Here is a 27580-nt window from a genome sequence, read left to right on the forward strand (position 1 = left end):
TGTCCTTGAGTGGGGGGGGGGGGACGACAATTTAATCAATTTTAGAATAAGGCTGTAACGTAACAAAGTGGAAAAAGTCAAGGGGTCTGAATACTTTCCGAATGCACTATATGTGTGTGTATGTATATATATATGGAATCATGTAGTAACCAAAAAAGTATTAAACAAATCAAAATATATTTTATATTTGAGATTCTTCAAAGTAGCCACCCTTTGCCTTGATGACAGCTTTGCACACTCTTGGCATTCTTTCAACCTTTTTCTGGTCAGCAGAAATGCACAAAATCAATACAAGCTCACTCCTCGTGATGTTCACCGACTGTACTTTCCCAAGGCTTTCTTCATCTTTCGGATACTGTCCACGGATCAGGCCCCAGTCCTCCCATAAAACGAGCTCCCACAAACACTAGATGTTTCCTTTCCCACATCAGATTCAAGCTCCAGCTCCGCTTCTCCCATTGTCCGGCGATCGTCACCCACTTCTCAGGTCACGTAAATAAACCCACGAAGTGAGCAATGTTTGTATGGAGGTCATTGTGTCAAATGTGGTGAACAAGAAATGTAATTGCTAATTTGCCACGTTAGGCTTATTTGACCGAATATACGTTTCTTAATAGCTAGCTAGGTTATTATGAATCCACTGATATAGGTGGACTCACGTGGCATTTCAACAACTTTGAAAAATAAATGACTTTATATCAGAGTTATGCCTGTTGTTATAGAGACAGATAGATGACTCATCATGTATATAACTTGTTTTAGCATGGTAATTAGCCATTGAGGGCTTCCACCATTTTAAAGGAGTTAACTGGGTTGGGAATCCTGAGTTGGGAGCAATCTGCCAATGAAGAAAAATACAATTGACTATTTAAAAATGGAGATAGCCTCAATGACGCTGCCCATGCTGTCATAGATGCTATAATGGCACAGATACAAAGATGAGGCCTAGCTATATCTATCTCTATGGCATGTTGGTCACATGCGTATCTACCCTCTCATTGGCTAGAATGTTCCCACTTGATCTGGTCTCTTCCCGCATGCTTTACATCAGAAAAGAAGAGGAAGAGACGCCCAACTCGGCTGCGTTTTTTCGTTGTTTCGCTCTCCAATCAAGGGGTTTTCGTGTAGAGGTCAATGAGAGTGTTGAATTTGGTCAACAAAAAAAATGAATGGCTTATTTTCTACGCGTGGTTTATTTGATCGAATAGAAGTTTCGTACTGCTTAAGTTGTTATGAGTGTACTGACAAAAGTAGGACACATGACATTCCGGCAACTTTGAGAAAAAACACTTTATATTGGAGTTGTCTCGAGATTGCTATGCATATTCATAATATAGCGTCTCTCTCCATTGAATACAGGCTGTTGACATCAACAACCCTCATCGAATGTTAAAAATAAGATGACAATAATGAGATGTGTCCACTAATCCAAAGAAAGGGTAGACGGGAGCTACACTGCCTGCCGTGCCGCTTTGTGGACAACGATTCCCACTGTTAGGGCAGAGAGACGTGTATCTTGTCAGTATATCCATAATCTTTGCTTACGTATTTGAGAAAGTGTATTTTAATTGTTAGTGGTCACTTGACTATCTTGTCAATATATTAGACAATCTTTGTTTCTAATTGCCGCTGTTAGGACCTTACTTCCACTCTAAACCGGATGCAGGATGTCTGTGATGTGCCTGATCATAAGAAATGTATGATAGAATTGCTATGTACGTTCTGTAGCCAGCTGATAATTTGCTTAATACTTGAAGACAACCGGTACGTGATTATACTTATTGGGTACAAAAACAAATCAGAGATCAATAGCCAGGACTAGAACATGATGTGTATTTAGCCTTGGGTTGCCTAAAGCAAGTTTGAAAACTGTCAGCTGCTAGCTAGCTAGATAGTTATGCTAACAAGCCATCTAGCTATGCTAGCTAGCTAGGTAGCTATGCTAGCTAGCTAGGCCGCTATCTATGGTAATTCATTGGGAGTCTCAGCCACTGCGTCATGGATGACATTCAAAATGGCCATAGATTTTCAATGAATTGCATAAACATCAGCATTGTAGAGGTCAACCGAGCTTCTGCAGTGTTGCAGAAATGTAGATATTATCCTCCAGATAGGTCAGCATATCCGAAGCAGGGGTGATACAAGGATACAGGAAATGCCTGAGGGATACAAAGTACAGTAACCAAGACAGTGGCGTTTTGGAAGATCTAGCGAACTGAACTGTGCTACAGTTATTATATCATTTTTTATAGCAATGTCGAAACAATATAAAACATTGATAAACATTAATTGATACCTCAACAGCCGATGTACTTTGATACAGGCTTTGACTGTACTGTTTTTGTTTTTTACAGGTGGCAGCTCCAATGTCTTGTGCTTTAGCAGCATAGTGAATATAAACCACTGACTTGTCAATGAGGTACAGAGGTAAACAGCTCATACCATGGTGCCATGGAACATCATGTCTCTACCGTTTCAACATCACTGGAACGGTTAGAGGGACAGTGTATTTCAGCAGGACCTACAGCACACAACAACATCCGCCATCACGTCCAAAAGATGACATAGCGGACAAACCTGTTGTTCCTATTCAAGAGCGTGCCGTGGCTACAATACAGAATCTGACTGACTTGGGGAAGCAGTGGGGACAGAAATCTGTGAGCACAGCGTCACAGTGGGGGCAGAAGTCTATGACCACTGCCTCAAACACAGTTAACTACTGGTGGGAGAGGTACGAGGAGTTTGTCGGCCTGAATGAAGTCAGAGATGCTCAGTCTCAAGTCACAGAGGTAAGTCAGTATAGAAGGCAAGTCAGGCATATGAAACTGGAGGTTGTGTCACTTGAGTCTTAGTTTTTCCTGACCACATACCTAACAAGGGAAAAACTCTGGGTCCTGTCTATAGGTTATGTCTGGAGGCCTATAACTAGTGCCCAGAGTTCTTCCTGCTCAGGTCAGGTGGTCAGGAAAAACTCCCATCTCTATTCATCACAGTTTCCTAAACTTGTAATCTGAACAGCTCAAGACCCATAGCTTATAACTTAAGGCCTCAGAGGTTTTCCTGGTCAGATCATATACTTTCCCTAAACTTCTAATCATCTGTATATTTAGGCAGAGAGGGCCTTCATGGTGGCCAGAGGGATGGTGCGTGAGGCCCATGGCAGCCTGGAGGCCCTACAGGTTAGGCTGAAGGAGGTGAGAGACCGACTGGATCGGGTCTCACGAGAGGAGGCCCACTACCTGGAGCTGGCCACGCTGGAGCACAAGCTGCTGCAGGTAATACTGTCAAGAGACATAATCAGATTTACGATCGATTGTTGAATAGGAATGTATATTTTTGCTGTCACATTGCCCAATCCCATGAAAACACACACACACAGTCTCAGCTGCAAAGCAGTTTTGTTGTGCTTGAGTTGAAGAGACTCACACTGGGGGACTTTAGTTATGCACTTGTTGTACACGTTTTTATAAAGAAAATAAAACATTTTTACAATTTTTGTAGGAGGAGCGTCGCCTGCGGACAGCCTACGAGAACGCAGAGAGTGCAGAACGAGAGAAGTTTGCCTTATTCTCAGCTGGTGTGCGTGCGAGCCACGAAAAAGAGCGGACTCGGGCGGAGCGCACAAAGAACTGGTCCGTGATAGGCTCAGTGCTCGGAGCTTTGATAGGGGTCATGGGGTCAACCTATATCAACAGAGTACGCCTACAGGAGCTGAAGACCTTGCTACTGGAGGCTCAGAAAGGACCTGTTAGTCTACAGGAGGCTATAAAAGTCCAGGCCGGTATGCATAAGACACAACAACAGGAGCTGAGAGGCCTTATAGACACCCTGAGGGTGACACTTCAGCATAGAGCAGCTCAGGTGGTGGCTGAGAAGGAGGATGTGAAGAAGCCAGTGGCAGCTCCTGTTCCGGTTCCAGAACACATCGTGGTTCCACCTCCACACCAGCCTTCTCCGAGTGCCTCCGAGACAGTTCTGAAAGAGATATTGCTTTATAGTCAGAAAGCACAGAGTCTTGTAGAAGGCATCCAGCCACAGCTAGGACAGCTTGAACAGAGTGTTGGGAAGGTGGAATCGGAACTTCTGGCTGTTCAAAATTTGATTGAGACTTATCATAGGGAAGAAAAGCAGTCAGTAGTTATAAGTCAGCAAGATTCACAGATGTTTGTTTGCGACACTAAGAGCGTTATGCAAGGTCTTGACCAGACGGAGAAAAGACTTGAAGCCTCAATAGGCCAGACTACCATGTACAACACTGTTCTGGCATACGGTGCGCTTGCTGTCACTGTTCCTGCACTGTATATCCTCTTTAGAGGTGTTTAACTAATGTTATGTACTGTAAGAGAGTGATATTAATCTTACAAGGTCCATCTTGATTTACAATGAAATGATTACAAATTAATATTGTGATTGCTGTTCATGTTTTTACTACAGGTAAAATGAACCATGCACTGATGTGAAATCAATTACTTAAAATAAAAATAATTAGAGTGCTGTATCTATATGAAAATCAAATGTAATACATTGTAAAATATTTGAATTAGAGTACTATCTATTATACATTGTCAAATATTTAGTCATGTTTTTAATGTAGATTGTTCTATACATTGTTGCAAAAATAATTTCTCATTCCAGTAAAAATTAGCGTAATATATCATGTGTATTTCATAAAGAAAATATGGTTAATATGTGAGAACACGGCACAATTCTATTTCTCACGTCTTCAGTAAAACAACTGAAAATCAGTTACCCGGCTTGCTGGGTGAAACAAATCGAGTGTATCCAAAGGTACATCCGGCATTACATTAGATTGGCCTTTCACAGAGTACTCCGACCAATCATAATGCTGCTCTTTGGTTCTAATATTACATATTCATGACATTTCGCGCGCTTTCTATATCACGTGACGATTTCGCGCGAAAAGTAAGTGTGGTAAAACAAATGTAAAAAAAACATTTGCGTGGAAGCAATAGAGAAGCAAGCACGAAATAATGGCGGTGAGTGATTATTGTCAAAATCAACAATATATTCACATATGATGTTTCAACATATTTCTTATTTGACAGATAGGTGATTGTTGTTTTTGATTGTTTATTTCACGTTTATCTATTTCACTTGCTTTGGCAATGTAAACCTATGTTTCCCATGCCAATAAAGCCCATTGAATTGAATAGTTGTGTATGTTCCTTGATAAATTAGCCGAGAATTTCTGTTGATCGTGATGTCTTTTGTTCGCCAGTCAAAGTTGAGAAAGAAAGTGTCAGGAATCGACCCACGTTATCTGGGACAGACAAATCATGTGCTGGTTAACATTACATCCATAATTTGATTAATGTTCATTAGTTCGCTAGCTAGTTAGACATCAAACTGATCTAAAATCTGTAGTTAATAGTTTATATTATATAGGTAACTAAGTGTTCCTCGCTATGTAGTTGGCTAACTAAGTTACGCAAAACATTTGATCTGCATGGGTTCTATTGTTAGCTAGCTAGAGATTGCCAGTTTGTCAGCCATCATAGTTAGGCACATATTTGCATGTCATTGGCACCCCATTGTCACTATGAAAGTTAGCTGCTAAGAGCGTTGGGCCAGTAACCGAAAGGTCGCTGGTTCGAATCCCGGAGCCGACTAGGTGAAAAATCTGACATGTGCCCTTGGGCAAGGCACTTAACCCTAATTGCTCCTATAAATCGCTCTGGATAATAACGTCTGCTAAATGACTAAAATGTTAATGTATCAATAAATGACTGTTACGTAGTTAACGTTAGCTAGCCGGCTAGTAAACTCTGTTTACCACAGTTTGAGCCTTTGTTAACCATGTTTAAGGAATAGGCATATTAGTCTTAGCTAGCAAGCTATCTAGCACTAAACTATATGTGTTAAGACAATAGATGGACTCTACAATATATCAAATGCAACATCTGTAGCAAATGTAACATGCAAAATACATCTGATTTGACTGACGGTTATTTTTTCCGTTGTCAGGATTCATCTGAGTCATATCACATGGCAACCAGCCCCAGCAGAGGCTCCAGGCGGGGGGACCTGACCTCCAGCCCTGGGAGAGACCTTCCCCCCTTCGAGGATGAGTCGGAGGGGCTCCTGGGTGAAGGACCTCTGCCTGGGGAGGAGGAGGAGGAGGGAGACGGGGAGGAACTGATTGGAGATGCAATGGAGAGGTGAGCAAGGGAGAGGAGAGCAGGAGGTGTTCAGTCCCTGTAGTCTTATACTATAGTGCTTTACATGTAGTGTTTTCAGGTTATAACTGTTATACCATGTTTACTAAGGACTTATACCACAAATTGTATAGGTTTATACAATCATATTTGCTTATACGTTCTCCCTCTTCCCATGCAGAGACTATCGAGCCATCCCTGAGCTGGACAGGTATGAGGTGGAGGGTCTGGATCTTGATGAGGAGCTGTCAGAGCTTTCTCCTGGAGCCAGGGCTGCTGCCGAGGACGCCATGAGGAGGAGAGACAGGGAGCAGGGAGGCAGGCTGAGGAGAGGACTGCTGTATGGTGAGGACTTCTCTTTTTCATAGTCTGTTATATATTTTCTGACCATAAGATTAGTTGTTCTAATCTTAGACTGGGGGATTGAAACGACACTCAATGGTCAGCTTAAGAAACTCCTCACCTTTCAACTCTCCACTTCCTCATCACCTTCCTCTTCCTCATCACCTTTCAACTCTCCACCTCCTCATCACCTTCCTCTTCCTCCTAACAGACAGTGAGGATGAGGATGAAGAGCGCCCAGCCCGGAGGCGTCGCCTGGCGGAGCGGGCTGCAGAGGGCACTGGGGCAGAAGACGAGGAGATGATCGAGAGCATCGAGAACCTGGAGGACATGAAGGTAATAATCAAATATTTATTCATATTATTGATTTATTCAACTGTGAAGCGCATTGTATTTTTACCTTGTACAACATGTGCTATACAAACAATGGATGGATGAATTCATTGGTTGGTTGATGGCTTGATTAATTGGATGGTTGATGGATTAATTGGTGGATGGATGTATTGATGGCTGGATTGCTTGCAGGGCCACTCTGTCAGGGAGTGGGTGGTCATGGCCGCGCCACGTCTGGAGATCTACCACCGCTTCAAGAACTTCCTGCGCACCCACGTAGATGAGAATGGCCACAACGTCTTCAAGGAGAAGATCAGCGACATGTGCAAAGGTACACTATATATACAAAAGTATGTGGACACCTCTTCAAATTAGTGGATTGGGCTATTTCAGTCACACCCGTTGCTGACCGGTGTATAAAATGGAGCACACAGCCCTGCAATCTCCATAGACAAACATTGGCAGTAGAATGGGCCGTACTGAAGAGCTTAGTGACTTTCAACGTGGCACCGTCATAGGATGCCACCTTTCCAACAAGTCAGTTAGTCAAATCTCTTCCCTGCTAGAGCTGCCCCCGGTCATCTGTAAGTGCTGTTATTGTGAAGTGGAAACGTCTAGGAACAACAACGGCTCAGCCGCAAAGTGGTAGTCCACACAAGCTCACAGAACGGAACTGTTGAGTGCTGAAGCGCGTAGCGTGTAAAAATCATCTGTCCTTGCTTGCAACCCTCACTACTGAGTTCCAAACTGCCTCTGGAGGCAACGTCGGCACAAGAATGGTTCGTCGGGAGCTTCATGAAATGGGTTTCCATGGACAAGCAGCCACACACAAGCCTAAGATCGCCATGCGCAATGGCAATGGCTGGAGTGGTGTAAAGCTCACCGCCATTAGACTCTGGAGCAGTGGAAATGCGTTCTCTGGAGTGATGAATCACGCTTCACCATCGGGCAGTCTGACGGACGAATCTGGGTTTGGCGGATGCCAGGAGAACGCTACCTGCCCGAATGCATAGTGCCAACTGTAAAGTTTGGTGGAGGAGGAATAATGGTCTTGGTCTGTTTTTTATGGTTCGGGCTAGGCCCCTTAGTTCCAGTGACGGGAAATACAATAACATTCTAGAAGATTCTGTGCTTCCAACTTTGTGGCAACAGTTTGGGGAAGGCCCTTTCCTGTTTCAGCATGACAATGCCCCTGTGCACAAAGCGAGGTCCATACAAAAATGGTTTGTCGAGATGGGTGTGAAAGAACTTGACCGGCCTGCACAGAGCCCTGACCTCAACCCCATCGAACACCTTTGGGATGAATTGGAACGCCGACTGCGAGCCAGGCCTAATCGCTCAACATCAGTGCCCGACCTCACTAATGCTCTTGTGGCTGAATGGAAGCAAGTCCCCACAGCAATGTTCCAACATCTAGTGGAAAGCCTTCCCAGAAGAGTGGAGGCTTTTATAGCAGTAAAGGGGGGGACCAACTCCATATTAATGCCAATGATTTCGGAATGAGATGTTCGACGAGCAGGCGTCCACATACTTTTGGTCGTAGTGTATTTGAAGATCACGCATATGGCACTTTGTTGTTAGGTCTGTTCTGAAGTCACATGTTTGAGATTGAGTCGGACTGCAGAGAATCACTGAAAATTTACAAATCACCTTGCATCTATAGTAGGGCTGGGAATTGCCAGGGACCTCACAATACGATATCACAATACGTAGGTGCTGATACGATATGTATTGCGGTTTGATATTCCTAACATTGCTCACTATACATCTGCTGCAGAGAGACGAGAGAGCCATGAGAACTAGTTTTGATCAGTCCGGGAAGTGCTGAAAACACGTTGGCTCACTATTTAAAAAGAGGTTGGAGAACAAACGATAAGATAACTACTACATTAGGGATTCTGCACCTGGCTTTACTCTTAACTGAATCTTGAAATGGGTTGACCTTGACTATGTCTAAAGGTTCACAGTCTTGAAGACTACATTACTGATGTATTTGAACCAACCCCATCCAGAGAACAAGGAGAGTCTGGTGGTGAACTACGAGGACCTAGCAGCCAGGGAGCATGTCCTGGCCTACTTCCTGCCTGAGGCGCCTACTGAGATGCTGAAGATATTTGACGAGGCAGCCAAGGAGGTGGTCCTGACCATGTACCCCAAATACGACCGCATCGCCCACGAGATCCACGTCAGGATCTGCAACCTGCCCCTGGTCGAGGAGCTGCGATCCCTCAGGTAAATACTGACAGGAAATGATGATCACATGTCTTCAATGATTTTAAAAGTAGACTCGGCGATACACATTTTAGTAGATCTGGCCAACTTTTGCAACAACAGCAGGGCGAGAGGCTAATGTCCTACAGTTGTAACAGGGATAGAGCAGTAGAGTGAAGGGAACTCCCATGCACACAGGCATCACTCTCTCTCTATAGGACTAATATGATTGCTTTGCCTCTTTCCAATACATGTTCCTTTATTTTCCTGTTCTCGTCTCCAGACAACTCCACCTGAACCAGTTGATCCGTACCAGTGGAGTGGTGACCTGCTGTACAGGTGTTCTACCCCAGCTGGGCATGGTCAAGTACAACTGTAACAAGTGTAACTTCATCATGGGGCCCTTCTTCCAGTCCCAGAACCAGGAAGTGAAGCCAGGGTCCTGCCCTGAGTGCCAGTCTTTCGGCCCCTTTGACATTAATATGGAGTTGGTGAGTCAGTCGACCAATAGAAATACTCTTAAAAAGGGTTAGAAACATGAGTAGACCAATAAAAATAGAGTATCTAATAAGGTTGGAACCAGGAAGTGAAGCCAGTCCCTCAGTCATCAACATGGAGGTGATTCACTGGACCAATCAGTCCAGGGACCAAATGGTTAAATGTTGGGAATCAAACCTGGGTCTCCCGCTTGCCAACTCAACGTCTTAACCATTAGACCAAGAGGATATTTTGAAGGTCCGAGATCGACAGTTGGGCTCACTAATCTCAGGGCTAATTGCTAATTCTTCACCAGTGTGTGAAGGCTGAGTGAGGGGCTGGCTAACAGATGAAGACTAGGCATTGGAAAAAATAAATAAGACCGATTTTTTTATTTTTATTTTTCTCTTTTATTTTTTTTGTCAGACTGTGTACCAGAACTACCAGCGAATCACCATCCAGGAGAGCCCCGGGAAGATCGCCGCTGGCCGCCTCCCACGCTCCAAAGATGCCATCCTGTTGGCTGACCTGGTGGACCAATGCAAACCTGGAGACGAAATAGTGAGTCTGACTCCTAACAGAACTGACCTCTCTAATTCTAAACACTGTAGGACACTGTAACATTATCTGCTAGTGTGATGTACAGGGTTGGGAGACGAAAGACAAATGTCATTGCATCAAGTATGATTTTAGTAGCCCGTTCTGAACATCCGTGTTTTTTTACTTGTTTTGTTTTCTTATCCCAGTTAACATTCTAGATCATTATTGTAAAAGACAATGTTGACTGGTTAAATGAAGGTAATAAATAACTATTTTCCTCCAGGAACTGACAGGGATCTACAACAACAACTATGACGGCTCTCTGAACATGGCCAACGGCTTCCCAGTATTCGCTACGGTCATCATGGCCAATCATATCGCTTGTAGAGACAACAAAGTGGCCGTGGCTGAGCTCACTGACGAGGACATCAAGGCCATCGTGGCGCTGTCCAAGGACGAGCGCATCGGAGAGAGGGTAAGTTAGTAGCACCTACTGGTAAAATGTCAGAACGTGAGCACATCTGAGACAGGCTGAGTTAGGAGGGACTCTGCTGGGACGATGTCAGACCACGAGCCCAACAGAGACAGGCTGAGTTAGGAGGGACTCTGCTGGTACGATGTCAGACCACGAGCCCAACAGAGACAGGCTGAGTTAGGAGGGACTCTGCTGGGACGATGTCAGACCACGAGCCCAACAGAGACAGGCTGAGTTAGGAGGGACTACAGAGACAGGCTGAGTTAGGAGGGACTCTGCTGGTACGATGTCAGACCACGAGCCCAACAGAGACAGGCTGAGTTAGGAGGGACTACAGAGACAGGCTGAGTTAGGAGGGACTCTGCTGGTACGATGTCAGACCACGAGCCCAACAGAGACAGGCTGAGTTAGGAGGGACTCTGCTGGGACGATGTCAGACCACGAGCCCAGACAGAGACAGGCTGAGTTAGGAGGGACTCTGCTGGTACGATGTCAGACCACGAGCCCAGACAGAGACAGGCTGAGTTAGGAAAGAGGCGGGACTCTGCTGGGACGATGTCAGACCACGAGCCCAACAGAGACAGGCTGAGTTAGGAGGGACTCTGCTGGTACGATGTCAGACCACGAGCCCAACAGAGACAGGCTGAGTTAGGAGGGACTCTGCTGGTACGATGTCAGACCACGAGCCCAACAGAGACAGGCTGAGTTAGGAGGGACTCTGCTGGGACGATGTCAGACCACGAGCCCAACAGAGACAGGCTGAGTTAGGAGGGACTCTGCTGGTACGATGTCAGACCACGAGCCCAACAGAGACAGGCTGAGTTAGGAGGGACTCTGCTGGTACGATGTCAGACCACGAGCCCAACAGAGACAGGCTGAGTTAGGAGGGACTCTGCTGGTACGATGTCAGACCACGAGCCCAACAGAGAGAGGCTGAGTTAGGAGTGACTCTGCTGGTACGATGTCAGACCACGAGCCCAACAGAGACAGGCTGAGTTAGGAGGGACTCTGCTGGTACGATGTCAGACCACGAGCCCAACAGAGACAGGCTGAGTTAGGAGGGACTCTGCTGGGACGATGTCAGACCACGAGCCCAACAGAGAGAGGCTGAGTTAGGAGTGTTAACTCAAAATGACACAACGACTAGGTTCCAGTTTAACGTTTACCTCACCGTATTACCACAGTACCTAGTCCCCATCACACTCAGGCCAGGTCCGTCTCCAGTGAGACCCCTACACCATAATAACAGAAATATAGGGATACATGAACTTAACAAGGAGGACCCTGTAGTCACAAGTCTTCCCTCTTATTTATGTATGGTGTATTTAATAGCAACAGATACAAGGCCATTGACATACTGTGGAAACCATTATTAATGGCTTGCAGCACAATATACAGTGAGTGTACAAAACATTAGGAACACCTTCCTAATATTAAATTGTACCCCCCTCCTTTTGCCGTCTGAACAGCCTCAGTTTATCGGGGCATGGACTCTACAAGGTGCCGAAAGCGCTCCACAGGGATGCTGGCCCATGTTGACTCCAATGCTTCCCACAGTTGTGTGAAGTTGGCTGGATGTCCTTTGGGTGGTGGACCATTCTTGATACACACGGGAAACTGTTGAGCGTGAAAACCCCTGCAGTGTTGCAGTTCTTGTCACAAACCGGTGCGCCTGGCACCTACTACCATACCCTGTTCAAAGGCACTTACATATTTTGTCTTGCCCATTCACCCTCTGAATGGCTTACATACACAATCCATGTCTCAATTGTCTCAAGACTTAAAAATCCTTCTTTAACCTGTCTCCTCCCCTTCATCGACACTGATTGAAGTGGATTTAACAGATGACACCAATAAGGGATCATAGCTTTCACCTGGTCAGTGTATATAGCAAATGTTAATTGTCAATATCCGTAGATAGATGGGCTTTTAGTAACTCCTTTCTGGTCGTGTTTTCTGTCGTCATATCATGCCTACTGGTATACCCTATTCATCCCCTGCTCTGTCTCCTGTCTCTGCAGATCTTTGCCAGTATAGGCCCCTCCATCTACGGCCATGAAGACATCAAGAGAGGCTTGGCTCTGGCTCTGTTTGGTGGAGAGCCCAAGAACCCAGGTTGGTGGACCATTCAACATCAGCGGTAGCCAGCCTTCCTTCTGGAGAACAACCTTCCTTCAAACAGAGTTGGTTGTTTTGATCAGGGCTGGAGCAAAAACCTGCATTTCCAGTAGCTGTCTTGGATGAGGGCCACCCTGGTTGGCTACTCAATCCTCGGTTATGATATATCCTTCCTCTTACCTTACCCTCTCTTCTCCAGGTGGGAAGCACAAGGTGCGTGGTGACCTCAACGTGCTCCTGTGCGGTGACCCTGGTACGGCCAAGTCCCAGTTCCTGAAGTACGTGGAGAAGGTGGCCAGCAGAGCGGTGTTCACCACAGGCCAGGGAGCTTCCGCTGTGGGCCTGACCGCCTACGTACAGAGACACCCGGTCACCAGGGAGTGGACCCTAGAGGCTGGAGCCCTGGTGTTAGCGGACAGAGGGGTCTGTCTCATCGACGAGTTTGATAAGGTGAGAGGGAGAAAGGGATTTGGGTTAGTTAGACTAAGGGAGTGGAGGCTGGAGCCCTGGTGTTAGCGGACAGAGGGGTCTGTGTCATCGACTTTGAAGGTGTGGGGTAAAGGGCTTGTGAAGGTGTGGGGGAAGGGCTTGTGAAGGTGTGGGGGAAAGGGTTTGAGGATGTGGGTTAGACTAGGGAGACTTAAGTATAGTATATTCCCAGCAACATTCAAAGTAAAGAATTTGTTTTAAAAAATGTCAGTGCCTTGTGCAGGGCCAGGAGTATTTTCTGGTCAGGTCATGTCAGGGAAAAGCTCCTAACAATAACATGGAATAAGAAGTCTAGAGTGTTTCCTGGCCATGACACTCCTGTGGACTGCAGTGCTCAACATGTCTCTCCTCTCCAGATGAACGACGCAGACAGGACCAGTATCCATGAGGCCATGGAACAGCAGAGCATCTCCATCTCCAAGGCTGGCATCGTCACCTCGCTCCAGGCACGCTGCACTATCATCGCTGCTGCCAACCCTATTGGTGGTCGCTACGACCCGTCTCTGACCTTCTCTGAGAACGTGGATCTGACCGAGCCCATCGTGTCTCGTTTTGACGTCCTGTGTGTGGTCAGAGATACTGTGGACCCAGTGCAGGTAAAGACTGTTGGCCAACTTCTCAGATTTCTATTATTCAAATGTTTCACGTTTGTTACCTCATCATCCCTGTAATGACATGACCGGATGTTTTGTTAGTTGGCTGAATGAATAGGCACTTGTCTTTGTCCACCATTTTATAGGATGAGATGCTGGCTCGTTTCGTGGTGGGCAGCCACATCAAGCACCATCCCAGCAACAAGGAGGGTGGCATGGCTGGCTTGGAGGAGGTGGTTCTGCCCAACACCACAGACGTGCCTCCTATCCCCCAGGAGCTGCTGAGGAAATACATCATGTACTCCAAGGAAAGGGTCCGGCCCAAACTCAACCAGATGGACCAGGATAAGGTGGCTCGCATCTACAGCGACCTACGCAAAGAGTCCATGGTGAGTGTTACAACCGGTGATTCGAACCCTCTTCCAATAAGACTGTAAGCTAGCTGAGCTAATGCCTGGGGAGCTAATGCAAGTCCATAGCTGGCATGGGTCGATTTCGTGTGTGTATAATGCTTGAGGGGCGTCGTGACCCATCATATATCCAAACTGTGTACTGTCAATATTGATTCAATAGCTTCATGTGTTGTGTCTGTGTAGGCGACAGGCAGCATCCCCATCACGGTGCGTCACATCGAGTCTATGATCCGCATGGCGGAGGCCCACGCCAGGATGCACCTCCGAGACTACGTGGTGGAGGATGACGTCAACATGGCCATCAGAGTCATGCTGGAGAGCTTCATCGACACGCAGAAGTTCAGCGTCATGAGGAGCATGCGGAAGGTGGGCGGGGATGTTCGCTAGAGCAAACTGTAGCAAAACGTTTTGCAATGGGAAAGGGGTCATATGTGTTCTAGTTCATTTGCATGGATGAAAACACAGTTCTGTAAAGGGTAAGATTGTGCAGGAGTGAAAAAGCCCAACATAGATTTGTCTCCCCTTAGTGGTCATACACTATTACTAAATTAGGATTGGACTGTCTGTCAGAACAAGGTGAATACAGTATGTCTGAAACACTGATTCCTGGTCCTCTAGACGTTACCTGGCGTTCAGACGAGACGACAAGCTGCTGCTTTTTATTCTGAAACTCGACATTGGTAGACAGCGCCGGAAGAAGATGGCTGCCGTTTTACAGCCCTCTAACCAATTGTACTATTATGTGTGTTTTTCCGCGTTATTTGTAATTTATTTTGTACATAATGTTTCTGCCATCGTCTCTTATAACCAAAGAGAGCTTCTGGATATCAGGACAGCGATTACTCACCTGGTATTGGACGAAGACTTTTTCTTCAACGAGGCGTTCGCGAAGGATATTCTACAGACTCCCGACAAGGCCCAGATCCCCGTCATTCGCGTGAGGAAGAGACGGAGATATCGTGGACGCAGATCCGGGTGCCTTGTAAGGATCCGACGGCGAACGAGTAAACTGCCTCTCCCATCAATCCTATTAGCCAACGTTCAAGCTTTTGAGAATAAAATGGACGATTTAAGATTACGGTTATCCTACCAACGGGACATTAAAAACTGTAATATCTTATGTTTCACGGAGTCGTGGCTGAACGACAACAATGACAACATTCAGCTAGCAGGCTATACGCTACATCGGCAGGACAGAACGGCAGACTCCGGTAAGACGAGGGGCGGCGGTCTGTGTATATTTGTGAACAACAGCTGGTGCACAAAATCAAATACTAAGGAAGTCTCAAGGTTTTGCTCGCCTGAGGTAGAGTATCTTATGATAAGCTGTAGACCACACTATTTACCAAGAGAGTTTTCATCTATATTTTTCATAGCTGTCTATTTACCACCACAAACCAATGCTGGCATTAAGATTGCACTGAATGAGTTGTACAAGGCCATTAATCAACAGGAAAACGCTCATCCAGATGCAGCGCTCCTAGTAGCCGGGGGCTTTAATGCAGGGAAACTTAAATCCGTTCTACCTCATTTCTACCAGCATGTTAAATGTGCAACCAGAGGGGAAAAAACTCTAGACCACCTTTACTCCACACACAGAGACGCATACAAAGCTCTCCCTCGCCCTCCATTTGGCAAATCTGACCATAACTCTATCCTCCTGATTCCTGCTTATAAGCAAAAACTGAAGCAGGAAGCACCAGTGATTCGGCTAATAAAAAAGTGGTCAGATGACGCAGATGCTAAGCTACAGGACTGTTTTGCTAGCACAGACTGGAACATGTTCCGGGATTCTTCAGACAGCATTGAGGAGTACACCACATCAGTCACTGGCTTCATCAATAAGTGCATCGATGATGTCGTCCCCACAGTGACCGTACGTACATACCCCAACCAGAAGCCATGGATTACAGGAAACATCCGCACTGAGCTAAAGGGTAGAGCTGCCGCTTTCAAGGAACGGACTCTAACCCGGACGCTTATAAGAAATCCCGCTATGACCTCCGACGAACCATCAAACAGGCAAAGAGTCAATACAGGTCTAAGATTGAATCATACTACACTGGCTCTGACGCTCGTCGGATGTGGCAGGGCTTGAAAACTATTACAGACTACAAAGGGAAGCACAGCCACGAGCTGCCCAGTGACACAAGCCTACCAGACGAGCTAAACCACTTCTTTGCTCGCTTCGAGGCAAGCAACACTGAAGCATGCATGAGAGCACCAGCTGTTCCGGACGACTATGTGATCACGCTCTCCGTAGCCGATGTGAGTAAGACTTTTAAGCAGGTCAACATTCACAAGGCCGCAGGGCCAGACGGATTACCAGGACGTGTACTCCGAGCATGTGCTGACCAACTGGCAAGTGTCTTCACTGACATTTTCAACATGTCCCTGACTGAGTCTGTAATACCAACATGTTTCAAGCAGACCACCATAGTCCCCGTGCCCAAGAACTCTAAGATAACCTGCCTAAATGACTACCGACCCGTAGCACTGACGTCTGTAGCCATGAAGTGCTTTGAAAGACTGGTCATGGCTCACATCAACAGCATAATCCCAGAAACCCTAGACCCACTCCAATTTGCATACCGCCCCAACAGATCCACAGATGATGCAATCTCTATCGCACTCCACACTGCCCTTTCCCACCTGGACAAGAGGAACACCTACGTGAGAATGCTATTCATTGACTACAGCTCAGCATTCAACACCATAGTGCCCTCTAAGCTCATCACTAAGCTAAGGATCCTGGGACTAAACACCTCCCTCTGCAACTGGATCCTGGACTTCCTGACGGGCCGCCCCCAGGTGGTAAGGGTAGGTAACAACACATCTGCCACACTGATCCTCAACACGGGGGCCCCTCAGGGGGTGCGTGCTCAGTCCCCTCCTGTACTCTCTGTTCACCCATGACTGCATGGCCAGGCACGACTCCAACACCATCATTAAGTTTGCCGACGACACAACAGTGGTAGGCCTGATCACCGACAACGATGAGACAGCCTATAGGGAGGAGGTCAGAGATCTGGCCGTGTGGTGCCAGGACAACAACCTCTCCCTCAACGTGACCAAGACAAAGGAGATGATTGTGGACTACAGGAAAAAAAAAGAGGACTGAGCACGCCCCCATTCTCATCGACGGGGCTGTAGTGGAACAGGTTGAGAGCTTCAAGTTCCTTGGTGTCCACATCACCAACGAACTATCATGGTCCAAACACACCAAGACAGTCGTGAAGAGGGCACGACAAAGCCTATTCCCCCTCAGGAGACTAAAAAGATTTGGCATGGGTCCTCAGATCCTCAAAAAATTCTACAGCTGCACCATCGAGAGCATCCTGACTGGTTGCATCACCGCCTGGTATGGCAACTGCTTGGCCTCTGACCGCAAGGCACTACAGAGGGTAGTGCGTACGGCCCAGTACATCACTGGGGCAAAGCTCCCTGCCATCCAGGACCTCTATACCAGGCGGTGTCAGAGGAAGGCCCTCAAAATTGTCAGAGACTCCAGTCACCCTAGTCATAGACTGTTCTCTCTGCTACCGCACGGCAAGTGGTACCGGAGTGCCAAGTCTAGGTCCAAAAGACTTCTCAACAGCTTCTACCCCCAAGCCATAAGACTCCTGAACAGCTAATCATGGCTACCCGGACTATTTGCACTGCCCCCCCACCCCATCCTTTTTACGCTGCTGCTACTCTGTTAAGTATTTATGCATAGTCACTTTAACTCTACCCACATGTACATATTACCTCAACTACCTCAACTAGCCGGTGCCCCCGCACATTGACTATGCAACGGTACCCCCCTGTATATATAGCCTCCCTACTGTCACTTTATTTTACTTCTGCTCTTTTTTTCTCAACACTTTTTTGTTGTTTTATTCTTACTTTTTTGTTTAAAATAAATGCACTGTTGGTTAAGGGCTGTAAGTAAGCATTTCACTGTAATGTCTGCACCTGTTGTATTCGGCGCATGTGACCAATAAAATTTGATTTGATTTGATATCCCTCGGTTCCTCTTCTCTCTAGACGTTTGCCCGTTACCTGGCGTTCAGAAAAGACAACAATGAGTTGCTGCTGTTCATCCTGAAGCAGCTGGTGTCAGAGCAGGTGGCGTATCAGAGGAACCGATATGGAGCCCAGCAGGACACCATCGAGATCCCAGAGAAAGACCTGGTGGACAAGGTAATGATGAGCTGCTAGTCATGATGGTGGTGTCTCAATGAATGGTGTCTTCCTTTTAATTTCCTCTAATGTACTATACCAAGCTGGTAACCATGGTGCAATCTCAATAATCTGAGATGGTTTTCCCTCATCTGCACTCTAGCGAGATGCTAACCGTTGGCATAATCTCAATCTGAGATGGTTTTCCCTCATCTGCACTCTAGCGAGATGCTAACCGTTGGCATAATCTCAATCTGAGATGGTTTTCCCTCATCTGCACTCTAGCGAGATGCTAACCGTTGGCATAATCTCAATCTGAGATGGTTTTCCCTCATCTGCACTCTAGCGAGATGCTAACCGTTGGCATAATCTCAATCTGAGATGGTTTTCCCTCATCTGCACTCTAGCGAGATGCTAACCGTTGGCATAATCTCAATCTGAGATGGTTTTCCCTCATCTGCACTCTAGCGAGATGCTAACTGTTGGCATAATCTCAATCGTGTGAAGTTGTTTTCTATTTCTGTTCTTCCCCTTGGGGAATAATCATGTTTCGGCAGGTAGCTTAGTGGTTAAGAGCGTTGTGCCAGTAACCGAAAGGTCGCTGGTTCTAATCCCCGAGCTGACTAGGTGAAAAATCTGTCGATGTGCCCTTGAGCAAGGCACTTAACCCTAATTGCTCCTGTAAGTCGCTCTGGATAAGAGCGTCTGCTAAATGACAAAAAATGTAAATGTAAAATATACAATGAACAAAAATATAAATGCAACATTCTATGTCTTGAGTGCATTAAAAATAATTTGGGACCTTTTGTGAAGTTCAATAGTTTCCCCCATGTACAGTGCATTCTGAAGGTATTCAGACCCCTTGACTTTTTCCACATTTTGTTACGTTACAGCCTTGTTCTAAAAAGGATTACATTGTTTTCCCCTCATCAATCTATACACAATGTACCCCAGAATGACAAGGCTAAAACAGTTTTTTTTTTTTTTTTCGCAAATGTATAATAAACCTGGAAATATCACATTTACTAAGGTATTCATACCCTTTACTCAGTACTTTGTTGAAGCACCTTTGGCAGCGATTTCAGCCTCAAATTAAATCAAATTGTATTTGTCACATGCGCCGAAATACAATAGGTAGACCTTACTGTGAAATGCTTACTTACAAGTCCTTAACCAACAATGCAGTTCAAGAAATAGAGAAAATATTATCTAAATAGACTAAAGTAAATCATAAAATAAAAAGTAACACAATAAAATAACAATAACGAGGCTATATACACAGGATACCGGTACCGAGTCAATGTGCGGCGGTACAGGTTAGTCGAGGTAATTTGTAGGTAGGGGTAAAGTGACTGCATAGATAATAAACAGCGAGTAGCAGCAGTGTAAAAACAAATGGAGGGGGGCTCAATGTAAATAGTCCGGGTGGCCATTTGATTAATTGTTCAGCAGTCTTATGGCTTGGGGGTAGAAGCTGTTAAGGAGCCTTTTGGTCCTAGACTTGGCGCTCCGGTACCGCTTGCTGTGCGGTAGCGGAGAGAACAGTCTATGACTTGGATGACCTGGAGTATTTGACAAAAATATTTCTGGGCCTTCCTGACACCGCCTAGTATATAGGTCCTGGATGGCAGGAAGCTTGGCCCCAGAGATGTACTGGGCCGTACGCGTTACCCTCTGTAGCGCCTTACGGTCAGATGCCGAGCAGGTGCTATACCAGGCGGGGATGCAACCGGTCAGGATCCTCTCGATGGTGCAGCTGTAGAACGTTTTGAGGATCTGAGGACCCATGCCAAATCCTTTCAGTATCCTGAGGGGGAAAAGGTGTTGTCGTGCCCTCTTCACGACTGTCTTGGTGTGTTTGGACCATGATAGTTTGTTGGTGATGTGGACACCAAGGAACTTGAAACTCTCGACCCGCTCCACTACAGCCCCGTCAATGTTAATGGGGACCTGTTCGGCCCGCCTTTTCCTGTAATCCATGATCAGCTCCTTTGTCTTGCTCACACTGAGGGAGAGGTTGTTGTCCTGGCACCAGACTGCCAGGTCTCTGACCTCCTCCCTATAGGCCGTCTTGTCGGTGATCAGGCCTACCACTGTTGTGTCGTCAGCGAACTTAATGATGGTGTTGGAGTCGTGTTTGACCACACAGTCGTGGGTGAACAGGGAGTACAGCACGCACCCCTGAGGGGCCCCAGTATTGAAGTAGCGTGGCAGATGTGTTGGTTGCCTACCCTTACCACCTGGAGGCGGCCCGTCAGGAAGTCCAGGATCCAGTTTCAGAGGGAGGTGTTTAGTCCCAGGGTCCTTAGCTTTGAGGGCACTATGGTGTTGAACGCTGAGCTGTAGTCAATGAACAGCATTCTCACATAGGTGTTCCTTTTGTCCAGGTGGGAAAGGGCAGTGTGGAGTGCGATTTGAGATTGCGTCATCTGTGTATCTGTTGGGGCGGTATGCGAATTGGAGTGGGTCTAGGGTTTCCGGGATGATGGTGTTTATGTGAGCCATGACCAGCCTTTCAAAGCACTTCATGGATACCGACGTGAGTGCTAGGGGCAGTAATCATTTAGGAAGGTTACCTTCGCTTCCTTGGGCACAGGGGCTATGGTGGTCTGCTTGAAACATGTAGGTATTACAGACTCGGTCAGGGAGAGGTTGAAAATGTCAGTGAAGACACTTGCCAGTTGGTCCGCGCATGCTTTGAGTACACATCCTGGTAATCCATCTGGCCCCGCGGCTTTGTGAATGTTGACCTGTTTAAAGGTCTTGCTCACATCGGCTACAGAGAGCGTGATCACACAGTCGTCCGGGACATCTGGTGCTCTCATGCATGCTTCAGTGTTGCTTGCCTCGAAGCGAGCATGAAAGGCATTTAGCTCGTCTGGTTGGCTCACGTCACTGGGCAGCTCGCGGCTGGGTTTCCCTTTGTCGTCCGTAATAGTTTCCAAGCCCTGCCACATCCGAAGAGTGTCAGAGCCGGTTTAGTAGTATTTGATCTTAATCCTGTATTGACGCTTTGCCTGTTTGATGGTTAGTCTGAGGGCGTAGCGGGATTTCTTATAAGCGTCCGGATTAGTGTCCCGCTCCTTGAAAGCGGCTGCTCTAGCCTTTAGCTCGATGCGGATGTTGCCTGTAATCCATGGCTTCTGGTTGGGATATGTACGTACAGTCACTGTGGGGGCGACGTCGTCAATGCACTTATTGATGAAGCCGTTGACTGAGGTGGTATACTCCTCAATGCCATTGAATGAATCCCGGAACATATTCCAGTCTGTGCTAACAAAACAGTCCTGTAGCATAGCATCCGTGTCATCTGACCACTTCCGTATTGAGCGAGTCACTGGTACTTCCTGCTTTTAGTTTTGGCTTGTAAGCAGGAATCAGGAGGATAGAATTATGCTCAGATTTGCCAAATGGAGGGAGAGCTTTGTATGAGTCTCTGTGTGTGGAGTAAAGGTGGCATAGATTTTTTTATTTATTTTTTCTCTCTGGTTGCACATGTGACATGCTGGTAGAAATGAGGTATTCCGTCTTCTTGGGTATGACGTTCCCTTGTTCCTGACTAGTCTCCCAGTCCCTGCTGCTGAAAAACATCCCCACAGCATGATTCTGCCACCACCATGCTTCACTGTAGGGATGGTGCCAGGTTTCCTCCAGACGTGATGCTTGGCATTCAGGCCAAGGAGTTCAATCTTGGTTTCATCAGACCAGAGAATCTTGTTTCTCATGGTCTGAGTCCTTTAGGTGGGCTGTCATGTGCCTTTTTACTGAGGAGTCACTTCCGTCTGGCCACTCTACCATAAAGGCCTGATTGTTGGAGTGCTGCAGAGATGGTTGTCCTGGAAGGTTCTCCCATCTCCACAGAGGAACTCTAGAGCTCTGTCAGAGTGACCATCGGGTTCTTGGTCACCTCCCTGACCAAGGCCCTTCTCCCCGATTGCTCAGTTTGGCCGGGCGGCCAGCCTCTAGGAAGAGTCTTGGTGGTTCCAAACTTCATCCATTTAAGAATGATGGAGGCCACTGTGTTCTTGGGGACCTTCAATGCTGCAGACATTTTTTGGTACACTTCCCCAGATCTGTGCCTCGACACAATCCTGTCTGTGAGGTCTACATACAATTCCTTCGACCTCATGGCTTGGTTTTTGCTCTGACATGCACTGTCAACTCAGGGACCTTTATATAGACAGGTGTGTGCCTTTCCAAATCATGTCCAATCAATTGCATTAACCTCAGGTGGACTCCAAGTTGTAGAAACATCTCAAGGATGATCAATGGAAACAGGATGCACCTGAGCTCAATTTCGAGTCTCATAGTAAAGGGTCTGAATACTTATGTAAGTAAGGTATTTCAGTGTTTATTTTTAATGTGCAAAAATGTCTAAACCTGTTTTCGCTTTGTCATTATGGGGTATTGTGGGTAGATTGATGAGAAGAAAAAAAAATACATATATAATGCTCAAAAAAATTAAGGGAACACTAAAATAACACATCCTAGATCTGAATGAAATAATCTTATTAAATACTTTTTTCTTTACATAGTTGAATGTGCTGAGAACAAAATCACACAAATTATCAATGGAAATCAAATTTATCAACCCATGGAGGTCTGGATTTGGAGTCACCCTCAAAATTAAAGTGGAAAACCACACTACAGGCTGATCCAACTTTGATGTAATGTCCTTAAAACAAGTCAAAATGAGGCTCAGTAGTGTGTGTGGCCTCCACGTGCCTGTATGACCTCCCTACAACGCCCGGGCATGCTCCTGATGAGGTGGTGGATGGTCTCCTGAGAGATCTCCTCCCAGACCTGGACTAAAGCATCCGCCAACTTCTGGACAGTCTGCTAATTGCCTATAATTTCCACCTGTTGTCTATTCCATTTGCACAACAGCATGTGAAATGTATTGTCAATCAGTGTTGCTTCCTAAGTGGACAGTTTGATTTCACAGAAGTGTGATTGACTTGGAGTTACATTGTGTTGTTTAAGTGTTCCCTTTATTTTTTTGAGCAGTGTATATACAGTGGGGAGAACAAGTATTTGATACACTGCCGATTTTGCAGGTTTTCCTACTTACAAAGCATGTAGAGGTCTGTAATTTTTATCATAGTACACTTCAACTGTGAAAGACGGAATCTAAAACAAAAATCCAGAAAATCACATTGTATGATTTTTAAGTAATTAATTTGCATTTTATTGCATGACATAAGTATTTGATACATCAGAAAAGCAGAACTTAATATTTGGTACACAAACCCTTGTTTGCAATTACAGAGATCATACGTTTCCTGTAGGTCTTGACCAGGTTTGCACACACTGCAGCAGGGATTTTGGCCCACTCCTCCATACAGACCTTCTCCAGATCCTTCAGGTTTCGAGGCTGTCGCTGGGCAATACGGACTTTCAGCTCCCTCCAAAGATTTTCTATTGGGTTCAGGTCTGGAGACTGGCTAGGCCACTCCAGGACCTTGAGATGCTTCTTACAGAGCCACTCCTTAGTTGCGCTGGCTGTGTGTTTCGGGTCGTTGTCATGCTGGAAGACCCAGCCCCGACCCATCTTCAATGCTCTTACTGAGGGAAGGAGGTTGTTGGCCAAGATCTCGCGATACATGGCCCCATCCATCCTCCCCTCAATACGGTGCAGTCGTCCTGTCCCCTTTGCAGAAAAGCATCCCCAAAGAATGATGTTTCCACCTCCATGCTTCACGGTTGGGATGGTGTTCTTGGGGTTGTACTCATCCTTCTTCTTCCTCCAAACACAGCGAGTGGAGTTTAGACCAAAAAGCTCTATTGTTGTCTCATCAGACCACATGACCTTCTCCCATTCCTCCTCTGGATCATCCAGATGGTAATTGGCAAACTTCAGACGGGCCTGAACATGCGCTGGCTTGAGCAGGGGGACCTTGCGTGCGCTGCAGGATTTTAATCCATGACCGCGTAGTGTGTTACTAATGGTTTTCTTTGAGACTGTGGTCCCAGCTCTCTTCAGGTCATTGACCAGGTCCTGCCGTGTAGTTCTGGGCTGATCCCTCACCTTCCTCATGATAATTGATGCCCCACGAGGTGAGATCTTGCATGGAGCCCCAGACCGAGGGTGATTGACCGTCATCTTGAACTTCTTCCATTTTCTAATAATTGCGCCAACAGTTGTTGCCGTCTCACCAAGCTGCTTGCCTATTGTCCTGTAGCCCATACCAGCCTTGTGCAGCTCTACAATTTTATCCCTGATGTCCTTACACAGCTCTCTGGTCTTGGCCATTGTGGAGAGGTTGGAGTCTGTTTGAGTGTGTGGACAGGTGTCTTTTATACAGGTAACGAGTTCAAACAGGTGCAGTTAATACAGGTAATGAGTGGAGAACAGTAGGGCTTCTTAAAGAAAAACTAACAGGTCTGTGAGAGCCGGAATTCTTACTGGTTGGTAGGTGATCAAATACTTATGTCATTCAATAAAATGCAAATTAATTACTTAAAAATCATACAATGTGATTTTCTGGATTTTTGTTTTAGATTCCGTCTCTCACAGTTGAAGTGTACCTATGATAAAAATGACAGACCTCTACATGCTTTGTAAGTAGGAAAACCTGCAAAATCGGCAGTGTATCAAATACTTGTTCTCCCCCCGTTAGCCTTATTTTAGAATAAGGCTAACGTAACAAAGTGGAAAAAGGGAAGGAGTCTGAATACTTTCCGAATGCACTGTACGCTGATCAAAAATATAAACACAACATGTAAAGTATTGGTTTCATGAGCTGAAATAAAAGATCCTAGAAATTTTCCATACGCACAAAAAGCTTATTTCTCTCATTTTGTGCACAAATGTGTTTACATCCCTGTTAGCATTTCTAATTTGCCAAGATAATCCATCCACCTGACAAGAAGCTGATTAAACAGCACGATCATTACACAGGTGCACCTTGTGCTGGGGACTAAAGGCCGCTCTAAAATGTGCAGTTTTGTCACACAACAGAATGCCACAGATATCTCAAGTTGAGGGAGTGTACAATTGGCATGCTGACTGCAGGAATGTCCACCAGAGCTGTTGCCAGAGAATGTAATATTCATTTCTCTACCATATGCCGCCTCCAGTCATTTTAGAGTTTGGCCTTGCAACGCAGACAACATGTATGGCGATTGTGTGGGTGAGCGATTTGCTGTGAAAAGAGTGCCCCATGGTGGCGGTGGGTTTATGGTCTGGCAGGCGTAAGCTATGGACAACGAGCACAATTGCATTTTATCAATGGCAATTTCAATGCAAAGAAATATCGTGATGAGATCCTGACACCCATTGAGGCCCTTTTTTTTGGGGGGGGTTTATCTGTGACCAACATATGCATATCTGTATTCCCAGTCATGTGAAATCCATAGATTAGGGCCAAATGAATTTATTTCAATTGACTGATTTCCTCATATGAACAGTAACTCAGTAAAATCTTTGAAATTGGTGCATTTTTTTTTTTTTTTTTGTTCAGTATAGTTGAATTATTCTGTTCTCTCCTTCCCCAGGCCAGACAGATCAGCATTCACAACCTGTCAGCATTCTATGACAGCGAGGCGTTCCGATCCAACAAGTTCTCTCACGACATGAAGAAGAAATTGATCCTGCAGCAGTTCTAAATCTGTCTATCTGCTGTTGCCTGGAGTAAAAAAGACTACCCTCTGCGTTCTAAATGGCACCCTGTACCCTACGTAGTGCACTACTTTTGACCAGGGCCCATAGGGTGCCATTTGGGACAGTTTCTGTCTGGATGTGTAAATACTTGTAAATGTTTGTCACCCTGTTGTTGGAAGAAGGAAGAATTCTAAGTCCTAAAATAGCCCAATTTCTTATCAATGTTACAATTTGTCTGGATTCATGTACGACGTGTGTGAATGTAACCTATATATTTCTTCATGACCAACTTTTCTACTTTTTCATCTTGGAACACAGCTTGTGTGTTATCAAAAAATGAAGTGTTTTTGTAATCTTATGGTTGAGCTGTATTCATGTTTTGAAAGTTGACCTACAATGGTTGTGGATTCATCTTGGTTAACCCAGAACTAAAGTCTTGCATAATTGATGACTGTACCATTTACACTGAACAAAAATATAAACGCAACATGTAAAGTGTTGGTCCCAGGTTTCATGAGCTGAAAAAAAAAAATCCCTTATATTTTCCATACGCACAAAAAGCTTATTTGTATCAAATTTTGTGCACAAATTTGTTTATCCCTGTTAGTGAGCATTTCTCCTTTGCCAAGATAGACCACACCTGTCAGGTAGATGGATTATCAAGAAGCTGATTAAACAGCATGATAATTACACATGTGCACCTTGTGCTGGGGACAATAAAAGGCCACTTTAAAATGTGCCGTTTTGTCCACAACACAATGCTACTGATGTCTCAAGTTTTGAGGGAGCATGCAATTGGCATGCTGACTGCAGGAATGTCCACCAGAGATATTGCCAGAGAATGTAATGTTAATGTCTCTACCATAAACTGCTTCCAATGTTGTTTTTGAGATTTGGTAGTATGTCCAACTGCAGACCACGTGTAACCAGCCCAGGACCTCCACATCTGGCTTCTTCACCTTTGGGATCATTGGTGGGGGGGAGGCTGAGGAGTATTTCTGTCTGTAATAAAGCCCTTTGTGGGGAAACAACTCATTCTGATTGGGTGGGCCTATGCCCATCCATGGCTGCACCACTGCCCAGTCATGTGAAATCCATAGATTAGGGCCTAATGAATTTATTTCAGTTGACTGATTTCCTTCTATGAACTGTAATTTAGTAAAATCTTGTTGCGTTTATATTTTTGTTCAGTATATATTTACATAGTCTGTCCGTGAGAGAAGGTGTTGTGATTTCAGGTTGGACTATCAGTCGTCTTGTAATATAGTCTTCATTAGTACCAATGAGTTTGTGCTGATCTTCATGGTTTCCAGTTCTGGTCTGTGACTGTAGAATTATGGGAGAATGTTTTTGATAATAAATTACATTTTGTTGAAGCTTGTCATCCTGAATGTGTACTGAAGACATGGTCAGAAAGTGTACTTAGGAGGACCCAAATGTCCTTTGCGGACGGTGTGTCACCTGCTGCCACTGCAAGGATCAACATCCGTAGTCGTAGTGGCCTGCTGCGTCTCTCTACAGCTCTTCTATCAGCCAGTAAAAATGTGTGGGCGACATAGAAATACACATTGTTATAGCCTAGAGTCTCGCAATAGGTAGAATTTATAAAGGCGGTTTCTTCTGGTTAAAAATCACTGCACCCTTGC

The 27580-nt window shown here is 45.7% G+C and overlaps 2 protein-coding genes across 5 annotated transcripts; both read left to right on the plus strand.

The window, feature by feature from the left end:
* The first annotated feature begins 1072 nt into the window (after positions 1 to 1072).
* ccdc51 (coiled-coil domain containing 51) lies at positions 1073 to 5210 on the plus strand. 4 transcript variants are annotated; one of them, XM_041891921.2, is made up of 4 exons: positions 1073 to 1130; positions 2355 to 2789; positions 3111 to 3275; positions 3502 to 5210. In XM_041891921.2, the coding sequence occupies exons 2-4, from the start codon at positions 2415 to 2417 to the stop codon at positions 4321 to 4323; spliced, it is 1362 nt and encodes a 453-aa protein (XP_041747855.1). In that variant the 5' UTR covers positions 1073 to 1130; positions 2355 to 2414; the 3' UTR covers positions 4324 to 5210. The 4 variants fall into 4 exon arrangements, with proteins under 4 accessions (XP_041747855.1, XP_041747856.1, XP_041747853.1 ...); XM_041891922.2 differs by lacking the exon at positions 1073 to 1130 and adding an exon at positions 1638 to 1785; XM_041891919.2 differs by lacking the exon at positions 1073 to 1130 and adding an exon at positions 1638 to 1764.
* On the plus strand, positions 4911 to 26466 carry mcm2 (minichromosome maintenance complex component 2). Its single transcript, XM_041891918.2, has 16 exons — positions 4911 to 4997; positions 5986 to 6179; positions 6358 to 6521; positions 6730 to 6854; positions 7044 to 7182; positions 8864 to 9083; positions 9346 to 9553; positions 9966 to 10100; positions 10363 to 10554; positions 12576 to 12669; positions 12872 to 13122; positions 13518 to 13757; positions 13901 to 14143; positions 14351 to 14533; positions 18197 to 18352; positions 25829 to 26466. The coding sequence occupies exons 1-16, from the start codon at positions 4992 to 4994 to the stop codon at positions 25937 to 25939; spliced, it is 2661 nt and encodes an 886-aa protein (XP_041747852.2). The 5' UTR covers positions 4911 to 4991; the 3' UTR covers positions 25940 to 26466.
* Positions 26467 to 27580: the final 1114 nt, after the last annotated feature.

Source organism: Coregonus clupeaformis, chromosome 12 (genome assembly GCF_020615455.1).
Source record: "Coregonus clupeaformis isolate EN_2021a chromosome 12, ASM2061545v1, whole genome shotgun sequence".
NCBI classification, from domain to species: domain Eukaryota; kingdom Metazoa; phylum Chordata; class Actinopteri; order Salmoniformes; family Salmonidae; genus Coregonus; species Coregonus clupeaformis.

Bases quoted from the DNA above. Each gene is read 5' to 3' on its own strand.
- ccdc51 (XM_041891921.2), top strand. From the start codon at position 2,415: ATGAGGTACAGAGGTAAACAGCTCATACCATGGTGCCATGGAACATCA. The intron at 2,790-3,110 runs GTAAGTCAGTAT...CTGTATATTTAG, and splicing joins CTCAGTCTCAAGTCACAGAG to GCAGAGAGGGCCTTCATGGT. The intron at 3,276-3,501 runs GTAATACTGTCA...CAATTTTTGTAG, and splicing joins TGGAGCACAAGCTGCTGCAG to GAGGAGCGTCGCCTGCGGAC.
- mcm2 (XM_041891918.2), top strand. The intron at 6,180-6,357 runs GTGAGCAAGGGA...CTTCCCATGCAG, and splicing joins ATTGGAGATGCAATGGAGAG to AGACTATCGAGCCATCCCTG. The intron at 9,084-9,345 runs GTAAATACTGAC...TCTCGTCTCCAG, and splicing joins GAGGAGCTGCGATCCCTCAG to ACAACTCCACCTGAACCAGT.